This window comes from Vigna umbellata, chromosome 2 (genome assembly GCF_029865625.1).
Source record: "Vigna umbellata cultivar VRB3 chromosome 2, Vumbellata_1.0, whole genome shotgun sequence".
Taxonomy (NCBI): domain Eukaryota; kingdom Viridiplantae; phylum Streptophyta; class Magnoliopsida; order Fabales; family Fabaceae; genus Vigna; species Vigna umbellata.
The window spans coordinates 6,535,300-6,560,032 of NC_142166.1; the positions used below are offsets into that span (position 1 = coordinate 6,535,300).

Sequence of the window (24,733 nt, forward strand, 5' to 3'; positions counted from 1 at the left end):
GTAATAAGTATACGTATGTATATAATACTAGAGTTTTTTTCGTGTCGACAAACTTTTCTGTAAATTCCTTTTCAAAAAAGAAAATTAAAAAAAAATCTTTTTAAAAGAAGTTTATGAAGAAACATGTTTAAACTTTTTTCTTTTTTGGTTATTCATTCACTTATAAGCGACCTGGCGAATGCTGTGGAGATTTTTGAAATGAGGTATATGATGTTAAAATTTAAGAATTTTAATATATTGATTGACACTCTGAAGAAAAAGGAGAAAAAGTTGATTACTGAAAAAGAATTCACAAGCAATGAATACGGAAACCAATTTTAATGGATTTTAAAATTGATGTGTCCTAAAGGGGATGAGAAAGAAAAAGGGGTGATGGGAAAAAAAGGAAAAAAGTGTCCTTGAGCGTATGAAGGAATGAAATGCAGGAGGAGGAAGTTTAAGCAATTGTAAAGAAGATGAATTATAAGTATTTTATTGAATGAAGCTTAAATGGGGACGATGAAAAAAGAGGGGAAAGAAATAGATAGAGTGGAGTATGGATCAGTGAGAGGAAGTGCGAGAGTGTTTGGCGTGAGGCAAGACCTTGCACTGTTCAACGGCGTTGAGGAGGTCCTGCTCTCTGAAGCCAATGAGGAATTGGGCCAGGCCTTCAAGAAAGAGCGCCGCCTGGTACACAGTGGTCGCGCTCATTATGTCCACAAGAACGCTCCGCCTCACGCGGTTCGCATAAAGAACCACGCTCACCACCTCTTCCATATGCGCCTTAACGTCCGCGCCCACCGCCTCCTTGGCGGCGGCGATATTCTGCTCCTCCCAGCACTGGAACCAGTTCCCCACGACGCACTCCATGAAGGCGCTCTCGGCGCACTTGAGGCGGTCTGAGAGGGTGGTTACGATGTGGCGGAGGCGGCACTCGATCTGGTCCATGCACGCGGTAAGGGAGTCAGAGGAATTGCTCCATGCAAGAGCTACCTGCCATGGACGGTCAGGGAAGGGGAGGGGGAGGTGGCGGCGGGGGTTGTTTTGGTCAGTCTCGGGGCGATATTGTTGGTGAAGAAAGGAGCGGACGAGGTTGGTGAAGAGGAAGGGGTGGAGGTCGGCAAGCCAGAGGAGAGGTTTTTCGAGGGAGTTGCGCCAGTCCTGGGAGAGGAGTTGGGTGGGGTCTGTGGTGGCGGCGGCGTCTAGGGCGTGGTAGTAGGATTGGAAGTGCTGGTGGAGCATCTCCACGTGGCTGGAGAGGATGGTGGGTGACTCACCTGCGATGGAGCGGCGAAGGAGGGGAAGGAGGTTTTTCTTTAGGGTGTTGAACCACTCGAAGTAGTACTCCTTGAACGCACGCGACTGCTTCTGCCGCCCGAACACTTTCAACATCTTCTTTCTTTCTTCCTTCTTTGATCGCTCCAACGGCTACTTTTCCGCGGGACTACCCACCTAAAACTGTATCTTTTCATTTATACTTATGCGTCATACCCTACAAACACTTCAAAATTGAAATTCATGATCTTAAGACAAATTATAAAACATTGCTATATAAACACTCTCCAATATTACAACTACATAATTAAATATATTATATGACTTAACTACACGCATTACTTTTTTTCTCCTTTTCCATTTTTTCTATCAAGGTATAATGTCCACAATCATATCAGTTTAACCTGAAAAAGTGTCTTTATTCAATTTGAAGTTTACTACAATATTTAAATGCAAACACGAAATTGGTTGGAGAACCTGTTCAGAATAATTGATCAAAACTCCGTAAAATTTCATACATTAACAAATTGACAAAAAATGAAATTTAAAATGGAAAAGGGAAAATATGCAACTCCAGGCCAGAGGACACCTCGTTCCAGATCTTCACTGCAGCAGGAGATGGAAACTTAAATCACCGCTAGTATGAGAGCGGAGAGAATTATACATTACAAGAAGCGGAATTATTTAAAAGAATTAATTATTTAGCAATTCTAGAAGTGGAGCTCAGACAAACAAGTTAATATATACAAGAAATGCACCTAATATGATCATCAACTGACGAAAGAAAAATACAATGAGCTCCTGCGAGAAAAAAAGAAAGAAAAACAATTTTACAACATTTTGCTATTTACTCTGTCCTACTATACCTCAAGATTTGATTGAGAGATTGTGAGGACAGAATTAATGCTGCTGCAAATCAATACCAAGAAAGCCGGTAGGATTTCTTCCGAGAGCAGCATCTTACAGAGGAAGCTGCTCGAAAGCCTGTATATATTCTTTTTCCTTACGATGGCTTCTGTATCGCATATGTTTAGCTCACTCAAATCTCTTTCACTAGCCATCTTTTGAGCAAGCCAAGTCAATTAAATAAATTTACATTATATATAAATGCAAGGGATCCTTGTGTGAAAGTTCAATTGCAAAGTGTCTGTCCATTATTCACCCATTGTACAAAAGTATCAGGATATTCCTCTAGAACTTTGGACTGGGCATCACGGTAGGATAACTCTGACCCAGTTCGCTCTCTTCCCTGAGAATATTACAAGGAATTAGCATCTGAAATGTGAAATAAAGACCAAAGCAATTTACAAGTCAAACTCACTTTCAACTATTTCAGGACTAATTACGGACATGGAGCTATTATGATCCTAAATCAGTAATATTGTCCACCAAATATATTTCTACAATCAGATCAGACAGGGAACAACATAAATATTGATACATGTGATGTTCTTGACCTGTAATTATCGAGGAAGACCCTTCCCCAAAACATGAAACATCATGTTTATTGAGCTATCATAAAAAGAACTAAATGAAAATCAGAAGCTTGTGATAATAAACTAAGCATGTATAAGTACCACAAGAAATTTAATTTACTTCAAATTCACACAGTTGTCTGATCCATTATCTTAACGTGTCATGCATGTATCATAGTAGTATGCCCGTGCTCCATAAATACCATGTCAGAAGGGCCGGTACCTTAGTGTTTGAGTCTAAAACGCTGCTGGAGGGAGTATCTCCTCCTATAATAACTCCATTGATAACATTTTCTGAAGAATTCCCAGCAATAGAAGAATTGGCAATTGAAAACCTGCATGTACATCAATAAGCCTTACAAAAATTATTTTATTTTTGGGGATATTATACAACGTAACTTAAGTAAATCTACTTCGGAGATATGTGTGATATGCTTATGTACATCATACACCCTACACACATTCTCAATCCAAAATTGTAATTCTCAAATATATTCAACATTTACCCTTCCCCACTCTATTTTGTTGCTTCCATAACTCTCACTCCCAATAAAAAAATGTTTTAGCAAATACATATCTCTCTAGGTATCTATATAGATGCTTCACTGGAATGCGATGCAGCATTACCTTTCAAATGGCTCTTCTTCACATGAATTTCCTGAAGAAGACAGCCAATCCAGGTCAACAAAGTTGGAACTGCTGAATGAAGCCTCATGTGCAGAATGTGAAATATGTTCACCATCAAGGTACCGCTCTCTTGGTCCGTCTACAAAAAGCTGTCGACGAGGCAATGAGGGAGTGTACCTATAAAAACAAGAATAGCAAACCATTCATAAGATAACTAGATAGACATAATGAAGCAGAAAATAACTGAATGTCATCAACCGAGCAAGAAGCAAGAGGTGTTTATTTTCTATTTTCAGTTCATATGTTTTTATTATAATTACAAGCGTCACTTTTTTTATTCAATATCATTATCTAAGCTTGTAAGAATATAGTATAAACACCAACATTTACACCACTTTGAATCACAAATTTTAAAATCACAAACTAAAACCATTAGAAATGCTTGAGAATGGTAATGACCAAAAAAAAAAAAAAAAAAAAAGAAACCAAAAACACCACCAAGTTGGCAGCTTGTACTAGTACATTTATATGGTTGTTGATACAATTTAGCTTAACATTATGCAGCGTAATCTGGTCCTTTCAACATGAATACAAGAGAAAGAAAGAAAACAAGGAAAAACAGAGGCTGTCTCAAATAGAAGAACAAAATCTACCCTATCACAAAAGCATATCTGTTGACAATCTTGATTTAGGTACTTCTGTTCTCAAGAAAAAAGGTATGCTATGAGAAGACATAAAAAATATTGAAGACTGTTTATATGTTGACTGATTAATTCTGTAGTTGTCATACAACAAAGTGTAACTCATTGGAGGTGACTGGGGCGGAGGTGGGAATTGAAGTAGGATTAGGATTCTTATCAGCCGTAGGGGTCACTAAGCTCTTGATATAATATTGAATTAGACAAAAAAAAAACAGAAAAAAAGATAAGAGATACACAAATAAACTGAGCTGTTATTTCTTGGTGAGAAAGTCGTTACATTATAGGGGACCTGTTCAGTTGACAGCTGTACAAATTATAACTATCTCGTAACTAACTATTCAAGAGCAAGCAATTAAGCAATGTTCTGTTTATAATATATTCACTAGCCACATTATTTTTTTGTTGTTTTGAACAGCCACAAGCCACATTATCAAATCATCTATCTAGTATCAATATTTTCTTATCTTAGTAAGATGGATTAGTAAAGCAAAACTATAATTTTTAAGCATACTTATTCAAAACTAGATTATCCAATTGGGTAAACAGTGAGTTGATACTTGAATCTGGGATTTCACCTTATGGGAGCACCATTTGGGGTAATTTTACTGTGACTTAAATTGTCTCTTCCTACATATGGTAACTGGATTACATGTTAACAGTCACATTAATAATTACAATTACAAACCTTGAAAATGCCATGTCACTCTCAAATGTTGATATTTCAGGCAATGAGTCACAAAAATCATTGTTTCCTTCTTCTGATTGGTTCTGCAAACCTAGCTTTGAGAATTTTTCAATATTTGAATTTGAGGCTGACGTGGGTAAGGAGCTGCCATGAACGATGCTTCCATCCGAGAAACACCTTTTGACAAATGACCTAAAATTCATAATTCAGACCACATAAGCTGCATCTCCAAGAACTTAATGATATATATTCACAAAAAGCCCACAATGATTTTGTAGTGTCAAATTATATGCTATCTCTCATTTAACAAAAAAATAAAGATCATGTCACAGTGCTAATGCCCAGCCAGCAACATTCATCCAAGTTTTGAAACACTTCAACTTAAAAGATTCACCAAACCCTTCATCTACGACATATGGATTTAAAAGCTATTCCCACAAATCACCACAGCTATACTTCAAATCCTCGTAGCAAATTCTAACAGTAACTTGATAACTGTTATATACCTTCATTAGCAGACAGATTTGCATACGTGAAAATGCAAAATAGGTCAGTATTTACCATAAATCTTCAAAAATCATACTTATTGCTGCATTTGAGTTTAACAGTTAAGAGGCTTGTGTACAAAAGATTGACAAATCTCACGCCCAATCTCTTTAATATGCATTGACATGGAAACTCAGATTATGTTTTGGGCCAAATGTGCACAACAAAGATAAGATTAGTCATACACCGAGTTCTAAAAATTGTTCATGTTTTCCCTGTCGAAATTAAAAGACGTAAAAACTTAAATCATACTATATTTTTAAAACATAGTGGCAATAGCAGTTCACCATGTGAGTTGCCAAAAGCACTACTCGCATGTCAACCACACTCATTGTCAAATTTCATCTAAAAACCGATTGGAATTAAAACAAATAGAATGTGTCAAGAATTATACCTAAAGTAGGAAATTTCACAGGGACAAACTCTAAAAACCCAAGGTCTTTAATCAAGGACTAACTTACAAAAGAATGAAAAAAGGGTATTCCCATATATTAAATTCAATTACCTTGCATCATCATCCCCATGTCTCCCTATATCATAATGTTGATCTGGGCCCAAATCCCATAGAGCAGGCTTACCCACTTGTGGCTGAAAATGCCCCAGGAATCTGTGCCAAGAAAAAGAAAGACTAGTTTGCTATTATAAGACAATAATTAATTAACTAATTAATAGCACGAAAAAGACAATCTTTGCAAACAGGAATATATAATAATAGTACAATATTAAAATTATAACTAGTATAGATAATTTAAATCGGAGATAGGATAAGGTCACAATCAAGTGAAAAATATGGGAACTTCGGCAGATCCAGGATAAGATTTGTACAAGATATAAATAAGTGCAGTAATGTACGTAATGCCAGTGCAACTACCTCCACAACTCACTACAGTCAAAGGAAATTCATTTATGAGGGATACACCATGTACAACCCACAGAAAGAGACTTTGCTCAACTCTAACGTTTTTCTTCTCTACGTTTCCCAGTTATGAGAATTTGGTAGGGAGAAATAAATGGAAACTTGGGTATTATAGGCACCCAAGTTCCACATCAAACATGCTAAGTGGAGCAATAAGACAAGCTATGAATCCAACCACGAGACAATAAACAGTTAAGAAATACATGACCATGGCACATACATGTTAATTGCATTTTGCTTCTCAGCATCCATGTAAGCATTGCTGTAATATCGTTGAAGAGTCCTAAAGAACTCCTGGGATTGTGTTGCAGCTTTCCATTGTCCCCTCCTCTCAGAGAATATCTACATTGAAAGTGGAAAAGAAGTTCAAGAAAAAGACCATGCAATGAACAAATCAATTAGATTTTTCAACATGTACTTTAACCATTTAACAATGAAAAAAAAAAATCAAATAAAGCATCCAAGGAAGAAAGAAAACGTTATTGGGCTACTGTGAATTGCAGGGGTACATTAGAGAGTTAGTGAAGATAATACTTGATTGAAAACCAATAGTTCAGGTTATTATAATATACATGTCCAACAAATTATAAAGTTGTTAAAATCTCAATCATTAATTTCCAGTCAACAGCTACACTCTGGACTATGCCCAAGTTAAGGTACATCTTGCACTATATAGGAGCCAAACCCAAAATTCTGAAGATTAACCAAGTTTATAATGGAATTACCATTCTGAAAAATAAAAATTTAACTCCAATAGGGATAATGGGGTTTCCAACTTTTCATATCTTATATGATAGTGGTCATTAGTGGCAGTAACACTTCCAAGTTTGTTTATGTATTCAGAAACTGATGCAAGTACGTAATCCAAGAGATAAGTCTATTCTCAAGTCTCTATAAATGAGAAAAGCAAACAAGACTACTAATAATTGAATAACATCTAACTCAGATAACATAGCAACACATTTAGATAGGCATTATCGGCAGTAAACCACAAAAATAATCATCATTGGGCTGATTGATAGAGATTTCTCCTTTCTTATATCTATTTTTTTCCCTGCTAAAATTGTCTTGAAAAACTAAGATTAACAATGATCTTGTCTATTATAAAGTTTAAACCAATTACAAAGTTAATAAAAGCTTTATTTGAAAGAGTTTAAAGGTCAGTTCCCTAGATAAATTATAACTGCTAACTGAAGCAATTGCAAAGATCATAAGTAATCACCTTGTTGTGTGCAGCAGAACCACCATACTGATGTGCAAGAGTATCACCCATCCGCTCATAAAATCCCATCAAATCATCACTTACAGGATCATCAAGGTCAATTTTCAGGTGGTCAATAATTCCCAGAGCATGAAGCTGGTGGCCAAGAGCAGCCAACCCATATGCATATTGTGCAACATTTGTGCGATCTAAGCAGTCTATACAATTAGTTCGAAGAACCCCCCTTTGGAACATGGGTGGCTTAACAAAATGGTTTCCGTTAGCATGGTTGTCTTCTCCACTAGGTTTCCTCTCTAAATTATTACCAACTTCGTTGTCAACATCAACATGTCTCGTGGGTTGAAAGCTTCCCTTATCAATATTGTCATATGCGAAACTTAACATCAATAATATAAACAAAAGATGTCAGTGGATGAACTTAACGTCAAATATTAGTGCCTTTATTTTGGCACATGCATTAACACCTTAATAACATTTCTTAATGCTATTCACAGAAAACTTTATATCATTGTACGTTGTCGTAATACTTTCCTATAGAAATTTCACAAATACACCCAATGTTTCAAAGAAGCAGTGAATGACAACATTAGAGGAAAATGAAAAACTTACTTAATAGGTGGCCTTTCTATACATTCTTCGAGTCTAGGAGTTGGTGACACTTGGCAATATAAAAAACCTGTTAATGTCAAAGCATATGTAGCCACTTTTCCCAGAAGTAGCAAAACATTTGTTGCTTTGCTGGAAATAGAACAGATAAAAAGAACATAAAAATATATTAGCTTATTCAGAGCACAGTTCTAATTTAATTATTAAAAAGATAAAATTATAGAATAAAAGACACTAACCTCTGAAAATGTTTAAGATCCCAATGAAGAAACCTCAATCTGTTCTCCTCTGATAAATCTTTGTTAATGAAATTGATGGCATTACCAAACTCGGAACGAAGAATCGACTCGCGAGGCTTCCTCTCATGTGACTGTTGGTTTAATAGTAACAAAATCAATTACTTATGAGTCTACCAAATTAAAAAAAGACGGAAGAAATCAACACCATTCTGTAATAAAATACAAGAAAAATGCTTATTGAGGAAACTAGACAATTGATATAAAGGGAAAAATAAAATAAACTCCTTCAAAGAAGAAAAATAGAAAACTACCTTTATCAAATTCAAAATTATTATGGGATTCCCGTATCTTTTGATGAGATTTTCAAAGTGAAGTTTGGTGGCTTGATAATTCTGATCTTTCTTTGACACTGACAAAGACCAAGTGATAACATAAACAAATAGACAGTGCCTCATACATTAGGTGGAGAAGAGAAGATAAGAAAAACATAACTCGGAAAGTGCTAGTATTTAGGAAATGGTAAGGCATACATATGATATCAGGCTTAAGATTCAGACGTGAAGTTTCCTGTGACCAGAACAGGGGGATTGAACCCCGATTCTGCACAACAGAGCATATTTGGACTGGAAGACCTTCAGGAACATCCTCAAATACAATTTGCTCTGTCTCCACATCATTTGCTACTCTACCCTTGTCATTTAATCCTCGTCTCAAATACCTACATAGCAATAACCACATAAATGTAGTTGCAAGTTGCACATATAATTCCGGCAGTTATATAATATTAGAATCCTAACTAGAGTAAAGCTGGTATATTTGGTAAAATTATCTTGCACTGAATTTCTAGTAAGGAGTCTGATGGGAAAACTCAGCACTCAACCCCATTTGTAAAAAATTATAATTTTTTGTGTATTAGTGGAAAAAATTTGTATTTCATAAGATAAACAAGATTATATAATAAAGTAAGTTAATATCATGTAATGATTACATAAGGAAAAGGTTGCTCCAGAATACATTAGGTATCCATGAATATATGCAACATTTTTCCACTTAAATTTATTATCAGAGCAGTACCTTTTCAATTCAGCACTAAAATTAAACAGGCCTGAGTATTTTAGGCACTGAATCCGATAATATCTCCACAACCTTAAAGGCTCTCTGTTTTATTCTTTAAAATGAAATAATCCATTAATGAGTAACTGCAATATAATTTTTAAAATGGAAAGTGGACTACTTAATGTTTTCTTATGAGTATTTGAAATGAACAAACAAGATTGGAAAATCATTCTTTGATGTCCAGAAAATACTGCCAACTGATTGGGCAACAGGTGAAACAAACCATGATAGGGCAACTTCATCAGTCCATACTGTAATTGTGACCCTTTCCTCACATATTTGACAGTTGGTAACATTTGATCATGGACAAATTCAATGTGTAAGTTCTTGTTTTATATAAATCTTATAATATTTGAGAGTGAGCAACACGTTACAATATCATTTCAAAGAAAAGTCAACCATTTACCCCATTGGATAACACCACAACAACAAGCACATCAAGCAATTTAACAAAAATTGGGTCTTGATTCCAGTGCTAGTTAATTTGCCAATTACCCAGCAGTACCAAAGTTCAACCTTCCCTTCCTTGCATTTTTCCATCTTAATTTCATTTTGCTTTTACCCTTGTCCGATCTTCTAGTTTTAAGAGTATTCTATCAAACAGCCAAGGAGGATTGAATATACCAGATTTAGATGGGTTCTAGTTAATATGACCTGAACATAAAATGAAAAACTCTCTATTCTTTCTATATGTTAGAGAATATCACCCAGAAGTAATATATCCTAGCACCATGAAATACAATAGAGCAGGGGTATATCATTACTGAACTGGAACAGAATAATGATATTATAACAGCACTGCTATCACAGACATTGAAAATAGCCTGAATCTAATTTGAAAGAACATGTGGCAAACAGACCGTTAAACTATAGGAAAGAAAGAAACATTGAGCTGAAACAGTATGTTTGAGAAAAAACGGGTGACTTAATTTATATTGAGAAAATAGAATCAATACAATAGACAAGATTGATATTCTTTTTAATAATAAAGATTAAATATGATAATAAGTAAAAATTTCTGATTATAAATGATTTATCCCTTATTTCTATTATTATAATAACACTCCGTTGATGGAATTTTCTAAACCAGTCAGGATTTGGTTCAGAACATGATCAAAATTTAGGTGCATGGCATGAAGAATTGTAACCATGTAGAACTTATCCAACTTCTTATCTCTCCAAATAATAAACTGCTTAGAACATCTGCAATTCCTCGGCAATTGATTGGACTTTGACAATAAAAGAAGCAATGTCAAGATCCATTTGTTTAAGATATACTAGTTTATGAGAAAAGTCAAAGGTGTTGAATATCATTTGCAAAAATAATCTTGGACTTCTTAAAAAAGGAATTACAATTTTTGAATGTTGTAAAAGTTCCCCACATATTGGGTTCCAAATATAGGCACAACAAGGCACAAAGCTGAACCCATGTTCAACTTTCTCTGATGGTATTTTACTATTATCTTAGTGATCATGAAAAGCTTGATCAAAAACCCAAAACTCAACAAATTAGACCCAGATATGTAATTTTTGCCATTAAGTTTTTATGAAGAAATTGTTGTTAACTTAGAAAAGGAGTAGTAGGTCCAAAGGCCATTTTAGATAAGACAATATATAACATAGGGGTGAAAAGGGAAACCCTCAAGGTGTCCAAGAGACACTTGACATCTGTCTTGACAAGGCTTTTACAACCTACCAATAGAACCCGTATGTTATAGCATTGTTTCTCTCTCCCTAGTAGTGATGCATCTCAAATCAAATCTCATGTTTGATGGGGTGGTTCACTCTCACCTAGACCAACCCAATGTCATATCTTGGTGAAGATCTCACATTTGTTTGGGTCTATCATGTCACCCCTTATTAGACCCATATCTATTATCAGGTTCGAGATCTCTAGTACTTAGTGTGAGAAGGTGTGTTAAAAATGCCAAAATGATTAAAAGTATGGTCATACTATAGTATATAATTAAGTGTAAACCTCATCTTACCAAGATGGTTTATGAGATTGAATAGGCTTAAAGCCCCACTTTCTAAAATTGTATTATAACTTCTACAACCAAGAATTGTTGAAATTATTGTGCCACCTATTATTGGATTGTTATCAAACCACCCATAAATATCTATTTCCATACTTAAGATGTGTAGTCCTTAGCATAAGTGTGTTGAATATCCCATATCAACAAGAGATATGACCAAGTCAAATTTGTTGAGGCCTATCGTGCCACTCGCTATGAAACTTCCCTTTATTACCGCATTCGAAATGTCAATATTCGGTGCAAGAAGTTGTGTTAGAGATCTTACATCAACAATAAAAATGGTCAAATTATAATATATAAGTGAGTGCAAATATCACCTTACCTAGATGATTTGTGTTAGGCTAAAAATTCATTTTTCCAAGATATCCTTTGACCTAATGGTCATCATAGCCAAAGCAGCCCCAAGACTTCCTTCCTCAGTTGTTGGTCCATAGCATCTATAAATTTGTACAGTGCATTATGGCACACTAGAGCTTGTTTCTAGCCACTACCTTTGCAGACCTCTACCAAAGAGTTTCTGAACACACCCATCCATCATTGCTTCAGTTCATCAATCCATAGGGTCTGTTTGGTTCTCATCCTCTGAGATCTGTATCGCCAGACCCACAACAGAGTCAATATTCTTCCATTCCAATACGATTCTGGTGATTTAGTATGTTATGATCCCAAAAATACTAAAATCCAAATGAATGTAATTAGGAGAGGACCAAGGACTCGCATCAGATCACAACTTAAGCAACTTTGACTATCATGTTGCCTGCTCTCTTCATTTTTGCATTCCTAGTTATGTTAAGAAGCCTTGCAAAGAGGCTGCTGGCTTGTCAAAACTTAATCATGTAAATTTCTTTTCAAATACTAATGCCATGAAAAATTTTAGACAAGGATTCCATGAACCATTTCTTTATAATTATATTACTATACTAAAATTACAGAGTAGTGGCAACAAGTCAAAATAGGTAGAAAATACAAAAATGACCAGAGCATAAGGAACACAAACTCAATACAATGAAATTTTCATACCTAGTACCAGCATAATGGCGAGATCGTCTTGCAATGAGAGTAAGAATGAACTCCCGTCCAGATATTTCAAGTGTTTCCTAAAGAAGCCACAAAATAGACATTAGAACTTCAAGCATGAGTTGACAGAGCACAGCTACTTGATCTGAATATGAGATAATAGTACATAACCAGATACTTATGAAGGTATCTAGCCCAGAAATGAAAACTTAAGAAGGAATGTCATCTAGATGTGTTGAACACTTATACTAATACTAATAACAAGAAAATAAAGTACATTTTTCTTGCCACTTGAATGAGTCATATCAGAATGGTATTCACTTGAATGAGTCATATCAGAATGGTATTCACTTTAATGAGAAAAGCTTATCATATATTCTTGCAATGGCACTAAGAGCCACTTATAATCACCTGTTTAAAAAAGCCATATACCAGTGCAACTGTCCAAATAGTATTCTGGAGGTGATTCCTAATTCCTCGAGTCAAAAACTCATTCCAGACAAACATGTTCTCATAAAGGACGTGGCCTGTCTCACTATCACACAAATTCCTTTGAAGACTACGCATGATATAGTATGAGTAGCTAAAATAGAAATCCTTCGAAAGGTCAACTGTTAACAGGAGTTTCTTGTATCTAAAAAGTGAACGAAAAAAAAAAGTTAATACAATAGCACAAAACATTAAGAACGAAAATTTTGAGATTGTACCACAATATTTTGTCTAAATCAAAAGATGGTAGCAAATAGCAAGCATTAAGAATAATCACCTACAACTCAATTTTTTATGCAACATTTATATAGGAGCAAAAGGTAATCAAAATTGAGATCTCAATAATCCGAAGAGATGTTTATAATGAATAAAAATCTTTTCACCTTTTGACATTCTTTTTATTTAGACCAAGGAGATGAGATGCAATTTTAACCTCAAGTTTTCCACTAACTTACATATTAATTTTATATATCTTATGAACAGTAGGCAGTTAAAATAATTCAAATTGAAAAATGACACAAAGAATAAATCTGAAGCAACATTCTGTTTCAAATTAATAAAGGAGACACAGACAGATGCTAGCATACAGAAATAGTAAATATAAATGCACATATATGATGAGCATCCCCTTGGGGTAACATCCAGTTTTTTCTTTTTAACTAGAAAAGTAAAATCAACATAACATCCAAAATTAAAGACCTGTTCTCATCGATGTTAGATTGAACAGAAGGATTTTGCAGTGGAATCATCTCACTCTTTGAGACAGCATATACTGTATGACCACAGATGGCACCAATTTGCCTTCTTTTTGTGATGACCACCATGTAGTATGGCCCTAAAAATTTTATGAACCCTGGATGCAGAATAACAAATCAAGATATAAACTGATAACATGTCAAAGGTCAACTGAAAATAAACATCAGATCAACATACCAACAATTCCATAACAAGTTGTAACAAATTTCAGTCCACCTGTGGACCTATTCCCCTCATGTATACGTCTCAACAGATCAGAACATTCACTTTCTGTATATGTGGTGGAATCTTCAAGCACACTCAGCTCGGATGGATCTAGACGGTCAATCTTTAACACTTTCCAATAAGTCCTGCTGTTGTCCCTTCCTATCATGTAAAAGTTCTGTGGCACAAACAGGGAAAAAAACTTTTAAATAAAGAAACATTTGATAAACACAACTCCAAAACTATTCAATCATGAAACTCCGCATTTTCTCAAAATGTGATATCCAAAGTTTAATATACAAATTGGATTACAACAGGCGTGATAATTAAACTATGCAATAGCAAAACACATGATCTAAAGCATAAACAGGCCATAGAATACCCACTGTAAAATGAAATAGGAAGCATCACCCACAAAGAAGCTCACGTGTATACATAAAAATTACAGTCAAATTTATTTTGGAAATGTAAAAAACCATTATAATAAAGCAAGAAATTAAGATTTTGTTTGGATGAGCTTCACAAGAAGTCCATCTAAGAAAAAATGAAATTAACTTCTCCATGAACTGAAATTAATTTATGCACAAGTTAAAATAAAAATTTAGAGAAACTATACTAGAGAACTTCGATAAATTAACTCATGCATGATCTAACATTAGTTTATAGAGAAGTTAGTTTCAATTTTTCTTCTTATTTTTTTCTCTTTGAACAAGAAGATCGTCCAGATAGATCCTGAGCATATTCAATCCATGCAATTAAATACTTATGTCAAGTCTACTTCGCCAAACTAATTCTCATACTGTAAAACAGTGAACCAAGAAAAACTTTACACAAATATATCGTCGTCAACATCATACAAGAAGCCCAACACATTGGATGATAAACTAGTTTCTTGTTTCCTCCACAAACTTTTAACACTATTGTTCCAGAATCAAAACAAATAAGAGTCGCCAATAGGATAATATATCCACCGAATGCTCGAGATCCCCCTAAAACATGCATTTCATCACAGCATACGATGGTGAGCGAGAAAGAAGCGCATTGACCTTACCTCTAATACTATTAACCTTCGTATCATAGCCCATCAACTCAATTATAAGCAAAAGGAAAAACAAAATCCCACGCTTATCTTCTTCTACAATACGTCGATACATAACAAGCCAGCCAATAAGCAACAAAGAAATAAACACCTAGAACTAAAATTTAGCAAAAACAATTTTTTTCAGACGAAACAATCAATTGCGACAAAAAGAAAGGGATCTCAGCAGAATCAGAGTTCAGAGTTCAGAGCTTACTACAACGACAACCGAAAAACGGAAATTGGAAAGAGCAAGTAAAGTGCATAATAGCATACAAATACACACCGATAGCGTCTCATAGAGCCGGAACTTTTGCAAACAAATATTTGCGGGAGGAGGAGGAGGTGAAGAGTGAGAAGAAGGTTCATTCTCCGAAGATGCCATGGCTGCTCCTTCGCCCAATTATTCAGATCCCCCGAGCCTCGGGCTCAGAGGGAAACCATCAAAAACGCATGCAAAGTGTAGCCAATAAAATCACCCAACGTTCTCGCACAGCACGATCAGCACCACCTAACACGAGGAGAAACCACAAAACCACCAATGCTCCAAAACACACAACTCCATGCTCTCAAAAACCCTAGGTTGCTTCAAATACAGCATTCTCCTCCCCCCAAATTCATCGACACTCCCTCCACATTCCACCGCCTCTTCCTCCTGCACCACCGCCACCAACCACCACCTCCCCCGCCATCACCCCCGGCAACCTGCGGTACTCTCCCTCCGACGAGACTCAACCTCAGCACGAAGAATCTCCACCGCACAGATCGAAATTTCACAAAATACGGATTGCGTGTTCTTATAGCTATGAAGCAGAAGTCGAAGAGAATAAAACACGTGCGTGTTCTAAAAACGAAAACTCCAAACGCAGCGTTTAAGGACGCTAGCGCGAGATCGAAGATAAAGAAGAAGATGAAGAAAAAGAAGAAGAGATTTTGGAGGTTGAAGAAGGAAAAGTTTGGCGAGCACGGGAACGAACGGGAAGAGAAGAGAAGAAGAACGACCAACAGCTAATAATTGATTCAATTTTTGTTTATATTTATATATTATTTTATTTATATTATACTGTATTTAATTTTTGCGAAGTTGTGATTTATTGACAGCTCAGTGCTCACAGATCCAAAGAGAGAGAAGAAGCAAAGCCACACATTAAAAGGAATTAAAAATGTCAAATAAATAAGTATGAGAAGTTATTTTCGTTTTAGAATAACTATATATTGGAGTGAATTAGATGGAAGAGATTGTTTGACAATAATTGTAAGTATTATATGCGATTTTCGTATAGTCTGAAATCTGAATTGTTGTTTGTTTCAACGACCGCGGAGTAAATGTGATTGTGAACTAACGTGGCATTTAAACTTTCTTGCCCACTCCAATGGAAGAAAGTCGCATGAATGAATCTTGTGCATTACATAAATAATTTGTAAACAAACATCGACTACTGGGCTATAGTTTATTTGGGCTTTGTTTGGTGCTACTCAAAATGAGAAGTAGAAAAAAAAAACAAGAAAACTCGTTTGAAAAATAATGTTGTATATATTAAATGAATGAAAAAAAAGTAAAAAATAATGTAAAGTTTGTAAATATAAGTGATTCATTGATGAAAATAAATAGACTTAATTATAGATTTGATCTATGTATATTTTTCTATTAGTTCAATTTCATTTTTTTTATTCATTTTCGTTTAATTTAGTCTTTTTATTTTTTAAAATGGTCCAATTTGATTATTTTTATTATATTAATGTTAACGTACTATTTGAAAATAATGTATGTTAATGTTAGTGGTAGAATTTTCAATTTCTTTTAAAAAACAAAAAATTATGGTGTGTTAGATTATGATTATACCTTAGGTAGTGATGTATTACATGCCACTTGTAGTGGCAAACAATAATTATTTATTTTCAATTTAATCTTTATATTTATAGTTTCGATTTAATTTAATTTTTATATTTATAATTTTGATTAAATTTAGTTTTTCTTAAAAAAAAGAAATTTGATAATTTTTAATTTAAAATCAAGTTACTAATTAAAATTAATTATAATTTATATATACTTGTTAAAACATATTTTTTTAAAATTTATACATTAAATCATTTCACCTAGATATTCAATTATATTTTTACATAAAAAAATTCTATTTTAACTTATAATTTCTTTTAAATATTAAAAATGTAAATATAAAGTGACACAGTCACATTAAAATGGATATTTTAATATGAATATATAAGTTGTAATAGAGATTAATTATTAGTTTAGTCTCAAATTAAAAAAAAACTAAATTATTCTATTTTAAAAAATTTAATTAAATTAAATCAAAATTATAAATATGGTGACTAAATTAAATGAAAATTATAAATATGAGACTAAGTTGAAAACCACATCATATAATAATAATCGTGACATATGATGTTCTTATTATCATGTGATGATCCATGATAGCTTTTATTTAGTTTAATAGTCTATTTTGTTCACAGTTTTGTTGTATCAAATTTGTCTCTTTCGTTAAATCTAACTAAACGAAAACGTGTCATTACTTAGTTGTGTGCGTGCTGATGTGTTACTTAACTACAGAAGATAGGGTTTTTTTAATTGGAAAAATTGATTTAGGGCTGATTTGTACGAGTCAAAACTTATAAACTGTGTTCTTCTGATTCTTCAAACTAAGACCAAAATTTCTCTTTTCGAGTTAAAATTATTACCACCATAAACATAGTAGGTGACATTTTTTTGACTTATTCCTATTAAAGACAACTACAAGGAATAGACTTAAAATGTCTCAGGGTACTTTCAAAGGTTCCCACTTTTCTAGTCAATATACTAATTCTCCTCTTAATTTCTTTTATGGATAAATAGTTATAAAATAAAAATGATGTCAAAAACATACTTAATAAGATAAATACACATAATAAATACAAGTAAATAAAAGAAATGAGGTTAAAATTGCCTCACTAAATAAAATAAACAAACAAATAAATATAAATAAAAATGAGGTTTTGAACACCTCACTAAATAAACTGAATAATAAATATAAAAATGATGTGATGAAGACTTTACTAAATAAATTAAATATAAATAATGAACAAATGAAAATGAGGTTGCAAGTAGCACTAGATAAATAATAACAAAAAATAAGTAAAAATAAAGTTATAAATATCTTACAAATAAAATAATAACAATAATTAGATAAGAATAAGGTTATAAATACTTCATTAATAAATTCAAAACAATAACAATACATAAATAAAAATAAGATTATTAACACAGATAATAATAATAAATAAATAAATAAGAGGTTATAAATCTCTCACAAATAAAATAATAACAATAAACAAATAAGAATGAGATTATAAAAACCTATTAATAAAGTAAAAATAATAATAATAAATAAATAAAAATTGAGATTATCTACCTTCACTAATAAAATAATCATAAATAAATAAATAAATAAAAATGAGATTATAAAACATCTCACTAATAAAATAAAAATAACAACAATAAATAATTAAATTCAATAAATATAAAAAAATGAAATATATAAAATAAATGTATATCTTCCATTACCTTAAAATAACTTTACCAAATAAATTCTACTTCTTAAATTGAATACTTTCTCTAAACAACTTCAAAAATCTTGCTCAATAAAGATTTTCTTAGAAAAAAAAATAAAAATTAAGAAGAATAAGTAAGAAAGATTTACATATACAACTATCAAAATTCTTATGTTTTACTTCTCTTACCGTTATATTAAAAATTTATACTTTTATTATAATATTATTTTACCATTACTTTTCCTATATATTCTTATCATTTAATAGTAAAGTCATCATTCTCTATTTAAATATTTTAATATGTAATAGTAAAGTTGATGCACTGCTCGACGTAGTCACTTATTATTTAAATATTTCAATATTAATAGTAAAGTCATCATTCACTATTTTAATATTTTAATATTTATTCATGATATTTCACATTTTATTCCTATTTTAACGTGAAAACTATTCATGTATTTTCATTTTTGTTATTATGATATTTTTTCCTATTTTTATTTTTAAGATTGCTTTGATTTAACATGTTTTTGGTTGCTTAATATATTTTATTACTTGAAGTTTTATTGTCCAATTTAGTTTTATATTGTTTACCTTCTACTTGAACTAACTCTGATGAGTTATCTTTCCACTGATCATAAAGAATTACAAGTATAGTTTTTTTTTTGCCACTTTTAACTTATGTACACAAAACCTATCTAAGTCATCCGGTAATCTCCTTTGAGATTAAACACCAAATACATAATGTCTCCCTATACAGAATTTCTATAGGTTATACAAAAAGTAGTTGTTTCACAAGCTCTCAATAAATATGATAAATCTAATGGCATTCTTTGTACTATAGTTTAAACTTTAGTAGCACTTTAACTTTTTTTTTTTTTACTTTCTTTTAACGCAAAAGAATCTATGTAAAGTTTGTATGCTTATTAATAATCATTCATGAGTTGATTCTACCTAAAAAACTTTCTTTTATAAATATCATAAATTAGATCATTGAAATTTTTATATTGTAACCTATCCTTATGTTAGTATATTTTAAAAACATGTTTTTGCTTTTGGTAGACACATTTTATTGTCACACAAGGTGTTGAAGTAAGGATAAACTTTTTCTTCTAAAACTCCTCGTTTGTTTTGGCAATACCATTTTGAGCATACAGACTCAGATAATTGGTGTGTTATGTCAAAATCATCATTGGGATGAGTCCAAATTTAACGTTTTACAACTCTTAGACGTATTGTTTTAACATATCTTGTATTTGAATATATTGTGTCTAAGTTTAGAGCAATTTACACTTTCTGATTATTCAAATTTAGCACGTCTCGTACCTTCATCAAGGTTTTATGTTGTGTGTATCTTATTGTTGTCTTCATATTGCATCTCATAAGTCTTCATCTCAAAATAAAACGTATTTAGAAATTTGATGATATAGAGTCTTGGATTTAAGGGTTGGGTTTAAACTTGTGTTGCATCTTTCTTTGAATACTTCATCTTGTAATGACATGTGTCTTGCACTTCTGTCCAAGAGGTCAGTAAAAAATTCAAATTGTCAAATCCAATCATAAGTATTAAAATCCATATTATTTTAGGTCCATTTAAATGGATTTATTTCAAATCCAAATCCATATTTTCAAGTCTTAAGTCAAATCCATTTGTTTGGATTGAATATTTTTTTAAATTTTGAAAATCCAAAATCTAAGGAACATTTATGTTATTTCAAGTTACAAAATGCTAGTTGGGCTAGACCTAATTGGTTCGATTTGATCTGGGTCAAAGCCAAACAAATTCAACTCGACTCTAGATTGAATTGACCAATGTCAAACTAAATTAATCTAGATCCGAGTAGAGTCAAGTCAACTCGAACTTAGGTCCAAATGAGTCAGTCCAAGCTTGAATCTAATCTATGTGAATTAGTATGACCTAAGTAGAGGACAGTTTGTTTGGGCCCAGGTCAAGGCGAATCGACCCTTGCCTAGATCAAGTCGAGTCATCTTAGGCTCTAGTCAAACTAAATTAACAAGGGTTCAAAGTCAAGACAAATTAATCTGAAAACAAGTCAAAACAAATCAATCTAGGCCGATATTAAAAAGAATTTGTCTGAGTACAAGTCAAGACGAATCAATCTGTAATATATACAAGTAGATCTCATTTAGTTGAGTTGGATGAGTCCACATTTATTTTAGTAAGGACTGACCACATACAACTGAGTTTGCCTATGCCCAAGTCACCCCTAGTTTGTCTATGCCCAAGTCATTCCTAGTTTGATCATTATGGAGTTAATATGTCATAGTATATTATTATAAAAATATGAATGTTGTGTATTTAACATATATATTAAGATATTAAGACGTGTCTTCTCATATTATAAACCTTGTCTATGTCTTTAAAGTATTGGTGTAACAGAAGTTGTTGTTTGTTGTAACACTGGTTATTGGTTGCAAAATATAGTTAGTGAGGTTGTGATGGAAATTCTTTACCTAATCTTCATATACCGAACTCCTCTATAAATGGAGTCTTAGGAGCTGGTCCATCTCTTTGTGACTATTCTTGTACTGTGAAAGGTAACAGTCTCCTCAATACAGTTCATTGTGTAGAAATTATACTCGGCGTTGCACTTAATGTAAGAGATGTAATAACGAGGGCTAATGTAGTGATAAATAAGCCACACTTTTTAATGATAAAAAATAAGGTCCAAAGTTGGGATCATGATCGACACTTGCGCATATATTGAATTTATATTTATCACACAGATATTCAAAGTTTTATTTTAAATTGAGAATGATAATCAGTATCATTACAGTACCAGTCAAGAAATTAAAACTGATAAAGCACGGTGTTTATGACTTTTCAACGTGCTGCTGTATGATATTCAGTAGAAATTAACGTTCTTATTTCAGTTCTTCAACCATTACCTTTGAGATTGATTTAAATTTCGTTCCACTTGTGAAAAGAAAAAAAAAGAACTCAGATACTGAAAGTGTGTTGCTGGTTTTCTGGGGCATCAACTACATCAGCTATAGTGAGCGTGATCTCGTTGTTGGAGAAGAATTGCTTCAAATTGTATGGCCCTACAGAGGAGGATGGTCCATCCCATAATGCCTTGGCGAATTGCTGATGAATCTTCTGTGTTGGATGAAAAGAATCCCACCATACATGATCACCAGCATGGTCACATAAGCTGAACTCTGTATCTTTCGTAGTGTCCCCACAGGTGAAAATGCCACCGTATGGTCCACTTCCACAGCAAGCATTAACTCCATCTTTAAAACCTTCATAAAAAACAAAAATCCAACTGGTTACCAAGACTTTTTCATACTTGTTTTTGTCCATGAATTGGTTGGAAATTACATACCATAATTTGTGGGGTTATCTATTCTATCTAGAAGCCAGTCAAAGAAATTAGAGTTGCTGTACATGAACCCTTCAAGGACTTCTTTCAGGCTTGTGAGAACATTACTCAAAGCATTATTATGTGCTAGACCAAGAGCAGAAGCTGCCTCAAAGCAACCACCTTTGTCGCTTTCAGGGTTTAGAGATCTAAGAGCTGGCAAGCAACCCAAAGGAGACAAACTCAAAAACCCAAATTTTCTTGCTCCTTTCTCATATAGAATCTGTAAAAAAGAGATCAACTTGTTATGTTCTTCCTCATTAAGAAAGCCGATCAGGGTTTCATTTAGTTTGTTTAATTTAGCAAGCAAATTAGGCTTACTTGGATGGCCTGTGTCAAATTTCCAATGACCATTCCAACATATTGCTCAGGATTGTAGCTTTCTTGCATTTTGCGATCAGCCAGATAACCACCCATGTAATCGTTGCTTCCTATGCTAATGAAATAAATTGCTTCTGAGATCAATTCCTTTGCTTTCTTTTCTCCAAGCTTTTCTGATAACAAGTTCCTCACTTCTTCAAAGTGACGTAATTGTGTTTGAAAATCAATCACCTATTCACATAGCAACTTGTTTAAGAGTTCTTCATAAGTCAGGTTCACAAGTTACATATCACGGATGACAGATATAGGTTGAAAAGGTTCATGTGATGTTATTATCTCAGACAACAGTTGTGTTACATTACTATGTATCATATGGTGCCGGCAATTTACCAGTTTATTATTGGTTTCAGAAAGAACACCTGCCCCACCAGAAGCAAAGTTGACACCGTTGCTGAAATCAGCATTTGGTTGCAAAAATGGAGGAATTAGTGAAAGCTCAGCATATTCAGCTGCATCAGCACGTAATAGAAGTTAATTTAGCACACAACAAGGACAAAGTACTATGATATTTGCTTCAAAAACTACACCAAAATCATTTGTGATCTCTTTTATGGTCACTGAATTATTAACAGTGGAAAATGATAGAGTCTATATAACGGAAGTGATGCACATAAAAAAAAAGGCGCATACCTATAAAATCTACAATGACACGACCATCTGAGAATCGTCCCGTTGGTTCATGAGAAAAAGCGTTGAGTCCATATGGTTTGTAATCTGCTTTGTTCTCTGGAATAGTATCTATGAAGTTGTTGTTGCCAGAATCTACAGTGGAGTCGCCAAATATGAAAAAAGCCTTAGGTGTGGTTGTTGTACTAGTGCTAATTTCGTTATGGGATGTGCTGAAATTGAGTGAAGCTATAAACTGGATTAAGGTTATGCAAACAACAGAGAAACCCATGGGAAAATTTTTCTTTGCCATCTTCAAAACTTTTCAATTACTCACCCTTTCACGTTCCTTTTTGTGCTATTTATAAAGAGCATACTATGCTTTCAACCGCGATGCAACCGATGCAGATTCCACCAAACGTGATTAGTATTAATTTACCATATTCCGATCAAGAATTTAATTTCCAACAGAACACTTTCAGAAAACCTGTGAAAGGATAGGCAGAAAGAGCAGTGGTAAAATTATTGACTTCCACCTAATCAAGTAATTAAAATAGTATTTTTATGGTAATTCTTGACTTTCACCTATGTATAAAATTATTCTTTAATTAGTTCATTAGGTTAATAGGAATAATTTCTAATGTATATCATTAACGGTAAGAGATGCCATATTAAATAACCATTTATCACGTCAAACAAAATAAACATTATTAATACAAAAAATTAACAACCTAATTGGATTAGGTTTAACATAAAAACTTAAAACACAACCAGCATAAAAAATCATAACAATTAAAGATGAGCGAATAAAATAATAGCATATTTTGCAGTGGTAGTCCTAGAATCAATTTTTCAAAATCTAGATCCAATAAAATATATTGAATTTGTAATTCAAATCTAATTTAATTAAATAAATTAATTTTAGATTTTTTAATTTAATTGAAGTTTAATTAAATTTAGATTGAATTGACTTTGTTCATATTAAAAAAAGATCAATTTAATACATTTAACTAATATCAAATAATGGTCAAGTCGACTAAGTTGGACCTGGACTTAAGTTGATTTGTGTAGATTTCGGTGTAATTTATTTTATTTGACTTTGATCTGAATTGCATCACCTCAATATCAAATAGAGTTGACTTAAGTCAACGTATAAAAGAACTAATTTGGGTTTGTGCCGACTTGGATCAACTAGATTGACTTGGATAATGGTTAACTCCGCCCGAACTAGGACAATGCTGACTTGGCTCGATTGGGCATGTTTTGGCTTGACCCTTAGGCCTAAATCGATTTGACTTGATCTTTAGTCAAGACTGACTTGGCTCAACCTTAGGTTGAATCAACTCAACCTTATTAGCCCGAGTAGGCTCGACTCAATTTTTCATCATGATCTAACTTTAATTGATCTTTCATCTTGGGCTGACTCGTTTCGCTCTTTGACTAGAGCGAACACATTTTGACTTTCAGTCCTAACCGACTCAACTTGGTTCTTTTGCTCGACCCGACTAAACTCACATCATAGGAATTCTATCCTTCGACCTAGGCTCATGATGACTCAATTATATCCTTCGACCTAGATCAACTTGACATTTGGCTTAAGTTAACTCGCCTTGACCTTTGACGAAAGGCAAAAACATATAGACATTCAGCTTATATCGACTTATCTCAACCTTCGAGCTGTGAAGCTTCAACCTTGGCTTCCTCTACTTGACCTTTAAGTCCAGGTCGACTCGGCTAAATTCTTCAGCTCAGGCAAACTTAAATTAACCTTTTGACCTATGACTGATTTGGCTCAACCTTTGACTTAGGCCTACTTAGCTCTATCTTGACTCAACTTTTAGCTTAAGTCA

At 33.3% G+C, this 24,733-nt stretch overlaps 2 protein-coding genes and 1 pseudogene across 5 annotated transcripts; all 3 read right to left on the reverse strand.

The window, feature by feature from the left end:
• Positions 1–305: 305 nt before the first annotated feature.
• Positions 306–2,254, reverse strand: LOC124834258 (protein INAPERTURATE POLLEN1 pseudogene; annotated as a pseudogene). 2 transcript variants are annotated; one of them, XR_015784047.1, is made up of 2 exons: positions 2,121–2,254; positions 306–1,480 (listed from the first exon to the last, which is right to left on the reverse strand). The product of XR_015784047.1 is annotated as a protein INAPERTURATE POLLEN1 pseudogene, transcript variant X1 (transcript). The 2 variants fall into 2 exon arrangements; XR_015784048.1 differs by having other exon boundaries at positions 306–1,471; positions 2,121–2,253.
• LOC124834256 (phosphoinositide phosphatase SAC3-like) lies at positions 1,653–15,981 on the reverse strand. 2 transcript variants are annotated; one of them, XR_015784046.1, is made up of 17 exons: positions 15,254–15,981; positions 13,863–14,067; positions 13,629–13,782; positions 12,852–13,074; positions 12,444–12,520; positions 8,802–8,989; positions 8,583–8,680; positions 8,272–8,402; positions 8,036–8,164; positions 7,427–7,802; positions 6,425–6,546; positions 5,794–5,895; positions 4,743–4,934; positions 3,357–3,533; positions 2,953–3,064; positions 2,121–2,503; positions 1,653–1,860 (listed from the first exon to the last, which is right to left on the reverse strand). XR_015784046.1 is itself a non-coding variant. In XM_047308911.2 (16 exons), the coding sequence occupies exons 1-16, from the start codon at positions 15,350–15,352 to the stop codon at positions 2,387–2,389; spliced, it is 2,502 nt and encodes an 833-aa protein (XP_047164867.2). In that variant the 5' UTR covers positions 15,353–15,981; the 3' UTR covers positions 1,723–2,386. The 2 variants fall into 2 exon arrangements, 1 of the variants encoding a protein (XP_047164867.2); XM_047308911.2 differs by having other exon boundaries at positions 1,723–2,503.
• A 5,278-nt stretch (positions 15,982–21,259) lies between these two features.
• On the reverse strand, positions 21,260–23,224 carry LOC124834269 (GDSL lipase-like). The gene is made up of 5 exons (XM_047308931.2): positions 22,908–23,224; positions 22,608–22,726; positions 22,218–22,448; positions 21,861–22,119; positions 21,260–21,777 (listed from the first exon to the last, which is right to left on the reverse strand). The coding sequence occupies exons 1-5, from the start codon at positions 23,194–23,196 to the stop codon at positions 21,473–21,475; spliced, it is 1,203 nt and encodes a 400-aa protein (XP_047164887.1). The 5' UTR covers positions 23,197–23,224; the 3' UTR covers positions 21,260–21,472.
• Positions 23,225–24,733: the final 1,509 nt, after the last annotated feature.